The sequence below is a fragment of the Phalacrocorax aristotelis genome, chromosome 1 (genome assembly GCF_949628215.1).
Source record: "Phalacrocorax aristotelis chromosome 1, bGulAri2.1, whole genome shotgun sequence".
Taxonomy (NCBI): Eukaryota; Metazoa; Chordata; class Aves; order Suliformes; family Phalacrocoracidae; genus Phalacrocorax; species Phalacrocorax aristotelis.
In genome coordinates this window covers 191,151,483-191,163,694 of record NC_134276.1, presented here as the reverse complement: position 1 = coordinate 191,163,694, position 12,212 = coordinate 191,151,483, and the positions used below count along the sequence as shown (strand labels likewise).

The 12,212-nt window shown below is 42.0% G+C and overlaps 1 protein-coding gene across 4 annotated transcripts in view; it reads right to left on the bottom strand.

Moving 5' to 3' along the window:
* The window catches only part of ST7 (suppression of tumorigenicity 7), a 160,348-nt gene that overhangs the window by 93,159 nt on the left and 54,977 nt on the right, over positions 1-12,212 (bottom strand). The window contains exon 2 of one of the 4 annotated variants that reach the window (XM_075081120.1): positions 1,354-1,463. The exons of the other annotated variants lie outside the window; for them this stretch is intronic. Within the exon in view, the coding sequence (XP_074937221.1) occupies positions 1,354-1,450 (97 nt within the window). The 5' untranslated portion in view covers positions 1,451-1,463. The remainder of the gene's footprint in view (positions 1-1,353; positions 1,464-12,212) is intronic. 4 annotated transcript variants of the gene reach the window in all.

Genomic DNA, 12,212 nt, shown 5'->3' with positions numbered 1-12,212 from the left:
TGTTACCACAACCATGGAAGATACCAAAACTGGATGCCCAAAAGAAAGCCTCTAAAACTCCAAGGAAAAGGGAGGCAGAATAAGTGACACAACTTCTGCTTCAGAAAGGCTTTTGTGCCTGGAAGTTTATTTTATTTTTCCAACTGTAACAACTGGTCTGAGGAGATTGTCCCTTACAACAAATTTATTTAGCACTTCAGTGTCTTCTCCATTGTAGATCTCAAATGGCATTGCTGAACAGAGTGTGGAACAAACTCACATTTTAGAAGGGGAAACTTAGGAGAAGCACTTGTAAACACTGAGTCAGGGGTTGATCTCAGAAGGGAATCACAGGGGAAATCCATCTACCCACCCTGAAGCCAGGGAAAGTTTTGCCACTGACATTAGCAGGATCAGGATTTCACCCTAGCAATCTGATGCTCTGCCATTTTCCTGGTAGGGTTAACACCTCCACAGAAATCTCATCCAGGTAAAGCCATTTTGCTAATTTTGTCTCCAGAAGGCTGACATCATTATAGCAGTGAGCTACGCAGGGGGATAATGAAGTGACTGCAGCAGAACACACAGTTCTTGGGCGCTACATTTTCCCTCGCACATCGGTTACGATTAACAGTCATATACCTCGGACAGACGAAAGCATCACCTGGGCCCTATTTCCAGGCAATAATGATCTTAGAGCACCCAGAAAGATAGACTTGATAGACAAAAACCATCTGTTTCTGGGACGATTTCATTATTTTGTACATCTGCTCAGTTCATGTCATTTGGTGTTAAATCACTCTGCTTCACAACAATCTTTTACTAATTAAATAGTTGTTAAAGAAATTAATAACTTGCTTGATTGACTACTGTTCTCTATATTGCTGCCTTTTCTAGATATCTGTGGTGCTGCAGATACTGGGAACAAGCCAGTCACTGCAGGGACTTTTCCAAAGAACCTTACTGAGAAATGAGAGCTCCTTGTTTAAAGAAAGTCCTCTCATGCCACCACAGGAAGACCATTCTTCTGCTCCCTTCTGGGCAGTGTTTTTTTCCTACACAATTGTTATGCAGTTTTTATCTACATTTTTATTATGTGATTGATGTGTGAATAGAAGTCCATGCATGCCTCAGTGGAGGCAATGACAAAGACAAAATGGGACAGCTGCAGGTTCCTTCTTTGTTTGTTTGGGTGTGTTTTGGGGTTGGTTTGGGTTTTTATTTACAGCTTTGATGGTCTTTTTCACTTTGCCTTCCATTTTCATCATCTACCTTCTTGACATTGTCCAACATAGTAGGGACCAGGTTCTCTTAATATTGACTATCTACAGTAATACTTCAGTGAAAGGAGGGTTGCTTAGCTCCCCTTCTTACCCTCAGGGGATGAAACCTTCATCCTCTTCAACTCTGACATTTGCTGCTGGCCAAGGATGGTTGGTAAGATATGAGCCCAGGTATCCTGTACAGTCATTCATGAACCTTCTCTGCAACACATTAGGAAAGCACCACATATCGATTACTGCGTTTGTATGCTAGTAAGAATCTACAAGTGATTCACAACAACTAATAAAAAGCTCCCTGCTTCACTACATATCCTGGAGACTCATACCTGATACTACCTAAAGCTTTGTTGATTCACCTTCCTCTAAGAGCAATGCAGAATATGAGGCCAAAGGTGTGTGTTCAGATTGCTTCAAGCCTTCCCAGTTCTGCTGAAAAGGCAGAAATTTCCCACTTCCCTGGTGCAATGTGGATAGACGTATAGGTCCAAATTCAGCACCCTGCAGGGTCATCTCAGAGCTTCACATGGGAGCCCAAAAGCTTTGCTTTGTGATGAAGCTCCCATGGAAGCCCCTCTCCACCCTAGTTAGGGCATTAGAAAGAGTCCTTGGGAGACACTCGAAAGCTGTCTTCTGTGTAAGTTTACCGACAGGCTTTTAAGATCACTTAGGCATCTTTTACCTGAACAAAGAAACTAGGAAAAGTGGTCCTCTGTTACGTGACCTTTAATGGGCGTGCAGGAGAGAGAGGCCTTTACTCATAGCACAGAAAGCTTGAGGTGTGTTTATTGATGTATTTAGCTGTTGGTTTACATAGCACATGCTGGAAAACAATATATCAAGATGCCTTTGCAAAAAAGCTTAGAAAGCCAATCTATTTTACTAAGACCAGCAACTGCAGCACTGTAACTACATTTGATAGGTTTATCTCCCAGTATTTTCTTCCAGTCTTCCCCTTCCTGCAAGCTAGAATCTTCCTGCCAATCTCTATGCAGGATGTTAGCACTACAAATAGATTGGAGACATACATTTTATTTCCCCAGACTGTTTTTCACCTTCACAACTTAATTTCATGTCTTCTTGCATCTTCCCGGAGAACAGCCTGGGTGGTTAGAGCATGAACACCCACACACCATCTTCAGAAGAGATGCTTGAGAAATACAATGATGCTTCTCCATGCTGATGAGAGCTTCTGGTTTTGGTAAAGCCGATTTTTCTTTATGGAAATTTCTCCCTATTAAGAATGGCCTGGTTTTCCACATGTTTGGTGGAGGGGCTCTAAGAGACACAGATGAAATAATCTGGAGACTTTCTTGGCCCTAACAAAACTTAATTGAAGTTAAAAATTTATTTAGTTAAAAAAAATCATAGAATGATAGAACAGTTTGGGTTGGAAGGGACCTTTAGAGGTCATCTAGTCCAACCCCCCTGCAATGAGCAGGGACATCTTCAACTAGATCAGGTTGCTCAGCGCCCCATCCAACCTCACCTTGAATGTTTCCAGGGATGGGGCATCTACCACCTCTCTGGGCAACCTGTGCCAGTGTTTCACCACCCTCATTGTAAAAAATGGCCTCCTTATATCCAGTCTAAATCTACCCTCTTTTAGTTTAAAACCATCACCCCTTCTCCTATTGCTACAGGCCCTACTAAAAAGCCTGCCCCAAAATAATGGCTGTCTATATACTACTGAGGAGTATATTGATTTTGAGTGAACTACCAGTATGAACAATAACACCAACCAAAAATATCAAATGTTAGATTAAGACCAGTTCTTAGAATTTGAGATGTCTGATTCTTCACTCAGTGTACTAATGTAAGCAGAATTGTTTTCCATGGAAGGAAATGCATGTTTGTCCAATATTTTCAAATGTCTATTCCGTTTAGAACTGTGTGGCAACAAAAACTTACACAAATTAGATTAAAACCAACTAGTTAAATAAGCAAATTATCAGCAAGTTTTGATGATAAAATGTTTCTCAGAAGGACAGGAAGAAGCAAACACAGATCAAGATTTTTGAAAATACCTTATAATTTTAGAGGTTTAAATTAAGGCAATTTAAAAACTTCTAATTTGAGTAACAGAGCACATCTTCAGTAGGATCCTTTGGAATATCTTAGATAAAGCACTCAACAAAACTGGATTTTAAAAATGTCACTAAGAGTTGATTTAGAATAAAAGCAGGGGGTTTTGTTCATGGTAGAACATTTACTGGTAGAAAAGGAAAAACCAAAAACCAACTATCATCACACAACCTCTCTAACAGCAACAACAAAATCCTTCAACATAAATTTAGCATGGATCTCAGCAAACCTGATGCTGCAAAAGATGGAAAGAACATCTAAAGACTACAGCAAGGTGTGTTACAGAGCACCCTGAATGACTGATTACTGTTTCAGAAGCCCCGTGTGGTGCTGCAGGACAATGCCACATGAAGATGCTCATCTTCATGCCTGACAGCAGGTAAAACCCTATTAAACAGCTTGACAGACTAATTAGCTGGAGTACAGCGTTGAGGAACAATATTGCTTTGGTATTACTCCATTAGCTCACTTGAAGCCCTCTCCACTGCATAATATAGACATTCCCTTCAGCTACAAAACCTTACCTCCCTTACTTCCATTTATTCAGCTAAAAAACCCCCTCAGTTTGTCCCACAACCTTTATATTAAATTCCTGTCTTCAGCTTTTTGGAGCTAAATATACTGCTGTATGCCAAATGCTGTAAGCAGCAGCTGAATCTAACGAGTATCCAAAATCCTAAGAGAACTCAGATAAAATGTCACATCCATATTTATTTGAAATGTTAAAAACTTCCAGTCTTCTCAGGCGTAATTAGAATTTGTGTTCTGTATATGCTTTTCCCCTCTGGTAAAATAATGATCTTTCATTTTAAAGGCATCAAAGCATGTTTGTACGATTGGCATCTGACAGATTTCATTAAAGTCAGGTTTCTTTGAAAAGTCACATCTATAATTCTGTTTAATGTAGGACTCCCTCTATGCATTTTATATGTGTAGACATGCCTGTATTTTCCCTCTTTTCTGAGAGTAAATCTGTTTCTGGTATTAAAGAGCAATACATTGGAGCAAGTAGAAATTCTACTAATTTTGTATGTAATTTTAAGGTATGCAATACATATACAATATATGCACATGTGTGAATTATATGGATTTTGTATTTAATTGAGTTAATTAGTGTCTATCTTACTACTGGTTTCACAGAGCTGGCTTAATACCTGAAATAGTACTTTGCTGTTCAGAACCTCCCCCAACCTGTACCTTCAAGACTTTTCAGCTTTCTGTCCTGAAGTGCAACCACAGCAATCTGTTCCCACACACTGCTGGTCCAGAACATCAGCCTATGGATGGCCTGCATTTCTGTGTGTACTCACCAGCAGGCTGAATATCAAAGATTCATAGAATCATTTAGGTTGGAAAAGACCTCTAGGATCATCAAGTCTAACCATTAACCTAGCACTGCCAAGTCAACCACTAAACCATGGGCCTAAGCACCACATCTAAATGTCTTTTAAATACTTCCATGGATGGTGACTCTACCACCTCCCTGGGCAGCCTGTTCCAATGCTTCACAACCTCTTCGGTGAAGACATTTTTCCCAGTATCCAATCTAAACCTCCCCGATACAACTTGAAACCATTTCGTCTCATCCTATTGCTCGTTAAATGGGAGAAGAAACCAACAGCCACCTCACTACAACCTCCTTTCAGGTAGTTGTAGAGAGCCATAAGGTCTCCCCTCAGCCTCATTTCCTCCAGGCTAAACAACCCCAGCTCCCTCAGCAGCTCCTCATAACACTTGCTCTCCAGACCCTTCACCAGCTTCGTTGCCCTTCTCTGGACACGCTCCAGCAACTCAATGTCCTTCTTGGACTGAGGGGCCCAAAACTGAACACAGTACTCAAGGTGCAGCCTCACCAGTGCTGAGTACAGGGGCACAATCACTGCCCTGCTCCTGCTGGCCACACTGTTCCTGATACAAGCCAGGATGTTCTTGGCCTTCTTGGCCACCGGGGCACGCTGCTGGCTCATGTGCAGCCAGCTGTCAACCAGCACCCCCAAGTCCTGCTCCACCAGGCAGCTTTCCAGCCACTCTTCCCCAGGCCTGGAGCGTTGCATGGGGTTGTTGTGACCCAAGTGCAGGACCCGGCACTTGGCCTTGTGCAATCTCATACAAATGGCCTTGGCCCATCGATCCAGCCTGTCCAGGTCCCTCTGCAGAGCCTTCTCACCCTCGAGCAGATCAATGCTCCTGCCCACTTTGGTGTCACCTGCAAACTTACTGAGGGTGCACTCAATGCCCTCATCCAGATCATTTATAAAGATATTAAACAGAACTGGCCCCAAAACTGAGCCCTGGGGAACACCGCTTGTGACTGGCCACCAGCTGGATTTAACTCAAGAGATTTATGATGAATTGGGGGTTTCCCCCACTACTACAAGAGAGGTTCAAGATGTTGTCCCACTTAAATTTGCATGTCTTGCTTACCAAGTGTATTGCAGTCATTAGCTAACCACAGTTCTAATTCCTGCATTTGAATGCTCTTTCATTTAGTACTTCCTGCGGTGACTGGAATTACATTTCAGGGCTCATTGGCTGCGACAGTCAAATGACATTATATGAAAGGACTAAGATTAAAGAAAGTTTTCAACTCGAAATGTCAAATATACAAGAAGGTACTGTGAATTAGCACCAAATGAGACTGTCATTCTTTAGCCTATGGTTAGCTACACATAGAAAATGTCCTTTCTATTCTATCCCTTTTCCTTATAGCTATTGGTTAAATTATTATGCTCTGGCCACTTACTATATTGAACAGTATGAAAAGGGCGTATCAGGATAAAGTATACCAGAACCTGAAGGAATTTCTATAAACATAAACCCAGGTTTTCAAAAGAGCTTTCTTCCAATGGCCCTGAAGCAAACCTTGCTCACAATCTGGAATCTTTTCTTTGTATTTATTAGTATTATACAGAACTATTATTAGTAGCAATATCTCTTAATAATTATTAATAATTACCATTATTATTTTGATTACAGGAATTACAGCTATCTACCTGGGATCAAAACCACACTTGCATCTTTCAGGGAGTTGTCAGGGTTTTGCATGTGGATGACAATACTTCAATCATAGGATAGACACATAAATAAATATAAATATAATTGAATATAAAAATATTTATATTTATTTGCCACATATATAAAATCCAATATGGAAACTGATGTTTTTCTCTGACAGTAGCTAGTTCTGGTTTTCCCCACCAAAGAAGGAGGTAGATTCAGTGCACACAGGGTTGAGAGAGAAGAATTTGTTTTGGATATGGGGAAATAAATGATGAAGGAATCTAGAAGTGTCAGTATATTAATACACTACTTTGAATACCCACAGGGAAAGCGCAGGCAGTTGCTGCACTCAGTGTCTCCCCTTCTCCCAGTGCCAAGTGTAATTATAGATAGCAGCAACAGATGTTGCCAATAAGCTTAAAAGGAGAAAGGGAAGTGGTAGGAATAGAAATGCAGTGTCATACAGAAAAAAACACCAGGAGGGACACCTGAAAACGCAGTGACTTTCTCTCCCCCAAAGACAGACCCATGGCAGCAGTGCGTATCTCCCACTGCAGTTAAGCGGACGGTTGCAAAGGCTGTAACGGTACAAAGATCACAGAATATCCTGCAAAGCCATAGAAGGAAGGAAACCAGTAGCATTGCTTAATAGTCTGCTTATTTTACAGTCAAGTGGATTGCCAAGCAACTAAGCTATAACAAGCCCCATATTTAGGGGAGAAATGTTTGTCTTCCGTCTGTCCCTGCTTGCAAATGGCAAGTGGAGGGCATTTCTAAGCCAGATAATTTGAGTACAGCATGTTCCCTGATCCCCAAGCCCGTGATGTTGAGCAGCCAGTGTTAATCACAGCAACAGTTGACAAGCATGCCTTGCCAGAGTCCAAGTTTATCATCATCACCGTGACTTTTACTCTCTACTGCTCAAAACAAAATTAAAAAAAAAAAACAAACAAACCTGAAAAACCCTGCAGGTACTCAGGAATCTGAGATTCCCACATTACTTAACACGGCCAGATCTCTTTAGGATTACATAAATGACAACTCTTAATGACAAAGATGGCTTGATTTGGTTGTCTAAGCATGTGTATCCAAAGCTGTTTGAGATGCATAGGGTAGCTGATACACTGACACAAGGCAGAGACAGAATAGCCCCAGGGACCAACAGCTGGATGCCAGGTGAAATAAGGCCTAGGGCATCTGAAATGGCTCTGAATGACTCATTTAGGCAACTGACCAGAGCCCCACACGAACCCTTCATGTCTTGCATTATTCAGCTTCATTATGCACCAGTAAATATGGGTTAGTATGGCTATTAAAAAGCACCTTTATAAAAGTACAAATATCTGCAGTGTGTACATTTGGGACCTGTGATGGTTTTGGCTGGGATAGAGATATTTTTCATCACAGCAGGCAGTATGGGGCTGTGTTTTGGATTTGTCCTGAAAACAGCATTGATAACACAAGGATGTTTTAGTACTGCTAAGCAGTGCTTATACTTACTTAGTCAAGGCCTTTTCTGCTTCTCACCCCACCAGCGAGGAGGCTGGGGGTGCACAAGAAGCTGGGAGGGGACACAGCCAGCACAGCTGACCCCAGCCCACCAAGGGGATATTCCGTACCACATGGCATCATGCTCAGCATATAAAGCTGGGGGAAGAAGAAGGAAGGACATTCAGAGAGATGGCGTTTGTCTTCTCAAGTAACTGTTACTTGTGATGGAGCCCTGCTTTCCTGGAGATGGCTGAACACCTGCCTGCCCATGGGAAGGAGTGAATGAACTCCATGTTTTGCTTTGCTTGAGTGTGCGGCTTTTGCTTTACCTGTTAAACTGTCTTTATCTCAACCCATGAGTTTTCTCACTTTTATTCTCTCCCCCATCCCATTGTGGGGGACTGAGTGAGCAGCTGTGTGGTGCTTGGTTGCTGGCTGGGGTTAAACCATAACAGGAGCACGCCTTAAATCACTCACAAAGACTAAAGATGTAGTATTTCATCTGCATACAAGCAGATATCAAAGACTCTCACCCAAGAGAATCATCTTGTAAACACAATGCTCAAGCCTGAAGAAAGATCAATTAGGGCAAATGACAGAAGATGCTGAAAGGATAATACTTCAAGTGTTATCCCTGTAGTCCAGTCCCTACCTCAGAGCATCCTGCTGCTGGAGAGGGACAACGCAGCAACAAAAGAAGCCTAGAGGTCATATAGGTAGGAGGCACAAAATGACCCCAGCCTGGGCCATCAACACCTGCAACATTATTTCAAGGATAAATCTAATTGGTCAACCTTGGCACTACTAGCCCACAGGAGAAGATATAATAATAGATATTTGTTATCTCATTAGTGGCTTTTCAGGTGGCTCTTGACTACCTTTATTCAGAAGATGTGTCTTTTCCCCTAGCTCAGCTCTCTGACATTGATGTTTTTCAGGATTCTGCTTAATGGTAATAGAATAAAATTTAAGGAGTGATGAAAAGCTATAATGTAAGGGTGCAAGCAGTTCCTCAACCTAGACTGATTTCACATTAATGTCCAGCTGAAATATTAAGGAATTAAAAAGAATTGTTAAAAAGTAATTATTTAGAACAATCAACCAATTGTCAGGCTGTTGGGATCAGATTAATGACAAAACCACTGTTTTCCTTCAATTTGGAATGATACTGAGAGTCAAAGTAGAATTCAGCAATGGAAATATCCACTGGCTGATCAGCACTAAAATTTGTTTGGAATGTGACTACAATGTCTTCGCTTGGGAAATTACTGCATTTAAAGTCACTGTTTTCAGTTTCAAATTTACTACATTTCATACCCTTGGCTCAGTTCCTCTCTTTATATCCCAACGCTAAAGATGACAACAGAAACACCCAAACCCACAACTGACAGCTAGCCTCCTCCCTGAAGCACTGTGTTAATGGAGGATGTAACATGAAAAGGTCACCTGTAGCTTGTTTATTACATAAACATACACGTGCTCTTATTCTTTCACCCAGTAACTGCCACAAACACAACCAGAGAACACAAAAATAGGGGTATAAATAACTACAACATAAAATTCTGCCATTGCTTCAAGCAAGTGCTGCTCTGCAAACATGGCAGCTACCTTCCACTCACCACAGGCACTTGCTGCGGAACAGCTTTTAAATCTTGCTCAAGGCAGATGGAATTAATGACTGGAATTGGAAGAAACACTGCATTGTGCAGAGATGTATTGGGGTGAAAGTGCTTCCAGCAGTGGAGCTGTAGCTGAAGAGACAAATTCTCTTCCTTACCTCTTAAAGATGACCCCTGTCAGTCCACTTAGAGACAAGAAAGTCCCATTGTGCAGAAAACTTAACTACCTAACAGGACTTGAGGAAAAGCTCCTCCTCTCACTACTAGGTGCTTAACAAAATAATCCACCAAACATTTTCCAAGAAAATGCCATGTACTGTAACTACACAAAGTGGCCATAGCAAGGACTGGAGCCAGATGTGTTTGTAGTGGACAAAATGGGTAACTCTGGTGGCTGAGATGCACTGTGCATCACATTGAGCCTGATCAGCCAAACCGCATGCAGTGCTGGGAGTCAGTCACTAGCAACAAATAAAAAAGCATCAGGTTCAAGATAAAAATATGAGAGATCACTCCAAGCCAAATAACTGAAGGCCATATCATAGATAACAATAACTACTTTCTCTAGATGTGTGTTTGCTTCCCTTCTCCAGGACAGGCTTGTTTTCATCTTACTTATCCTGCTTACTGTTGCAGAGATTCTACCACAAAAGAATTAAGTGTTTTAGTTTCAGAACAGATTTATACCCACTTTCAAAATACTCAATGCCTATCTGTTAATTGAAAACACATACGTAGCTTTTGGCTACCTATACTTTGGACGCTTTGACTTGCTCGTGCCAGAGACCTAGCTAAGCCCTCTCTCTAGTAGACCGAGCTCTTTAAACCTGGTCTGTCCACCACAGACTGAGAAATGGCCTTCTTTAGATTTACTGAATTAACTCAGTGCACCTTTTTAGGCTCAGGCAACCTATCTGGCATGCTGTACAAGCTGTAACAGAAAGGAGAGAATCGTGCTTTTTACAGCTGAGGACTGTAAAGACTAAGCTTCCAGGGAGAACCTTAAACACTGACTGTTGGAAGTGATCATACAGCATATGAAACAGCAGCACGTTCAGTGATTTTCTCCACTGCCACCTTTAGAGTTCTGAAAAATAGGGAGGAAAATCAAGGTAGCTCTTCCAGTAAATTCCCAATACATATTATTAAAATATGAGATTTTTCAGAGTAAAGTGAAAACCATCCAGCAGGAAAAATCTCCATGTGGCCACACTGGTGATGCTGAATGGGTGAATAGGCCTATGCTCAGATATCCGAGTTCTGAACAAAAGTGCCTGCAGAGCAGCTGGAAGCTGCAGGAGATTTTATCAATAAGCGGAGACTTTCAGTTATTTTCTCTGAACCACAAGATGCTAGAGCTAAAGCAAGCAATGGATTGAAAGGGGTCTTACAGTAGATGCAGCTGAAAAGAGGGGAGGCATCACTAAGAAGGGCATAAATGTATGTGCTGTACTCACTTGCTCATTAGAGAAGGAGAAGGGGAAAAAAAGATGCAAATTAAATGGAAATGCCTCATTTTCACAGGAGCTGAAAATAACACAGCAGCCCATGGGAAGGCACAGCTGGTACTCAGGCTTATTGCTAACATCAAGGCTGAATGGCTAGCAGGATTAGGAGCAAGCCAGGCTCAAACAAAACAGCACCAGGCAGTTTCTTCTCTCCCCCACTCCCACCCTGCCCCGGTTCTGCTCTTTCCTGCTAGCTACACTGTTAACTCACATCCCACTATTAATTCCGTTTCAAACGGCAGGCTGCACCGATCTGTGTACAAGATTACAGCTTGGGCTCCTGCCTATTTTGTTACAGCACAGATTGCTTCCCGTATTGAAGAGGGAACCATCTGGGAGGAAGAGCAAATGCTCAGCTACTTAATTGGTGCTTTCATTAAAACAGGGTACAGTCGGGATTGACAGACCTAGAGAAAATCACAAAAGCAGCCATCGGAAAGTGAGGGAAGGAAAAAGGAGCCTGCCTCCACTCCAAACTCTGAAAAGATCTGGAAATAAAGTAGCGTTTATGTCAACCCTCTCAACCCTGGATCACCTTGGTTCTCACAGCTTCGCCACCCCAGTCCTAGAGATACTGCCCTATTCTCTCACCCCACACAGGAGCAAGGGGACTGGCTCCACAACACTATAAACTCTTGTTCAGACAGCAGTCAAGGACTGTGTGACAATATTTAGTATGGCAAATTATCTACTATCCACCTTCTCATCTAGACATTGGAGTAAAGGGAGACCGATGTCTTGATTTTTGTCTCTAAAAGGGCCTCATTTACTAAAATCAGCAGCATTTTCCACCATTTCCATTTTACACCTTAAGGATGTCTCTTGATTTCTTCACAGGAATGGCAGCAGGTCTTCATGAAGGAAGGGTGGGCAGGATTAAGCATTCCACCATCAAACCTGCTCTGCAGCTCCTACTGCTTCTCTCATCCTCCCTGCTCTCCTACCCATACATACTCCAGCTGCCTATTCAGCATATGTGATTTTAGCTCTCACACTTTCCAAATCCCCCCACAATTCGAGAATTTACTATTCCAGGACCTTCCATGTTGCAGACTTCCTTCTCCCCTCTAGCTCATTACACCTCCTCAATTTTCTTGTTGCTCAAGAATGAATATGATCTGACCTCCTCCTTCAGGTTTCCATCTGTTCTTCAGGTTTCCAACTGTTCTTATTCTTCAGCTTATTTCAGTCTCCACAGATCTGCCATCTAGCCCATACTTGATTTTGCAACAGCTTGCAAAATATATTTT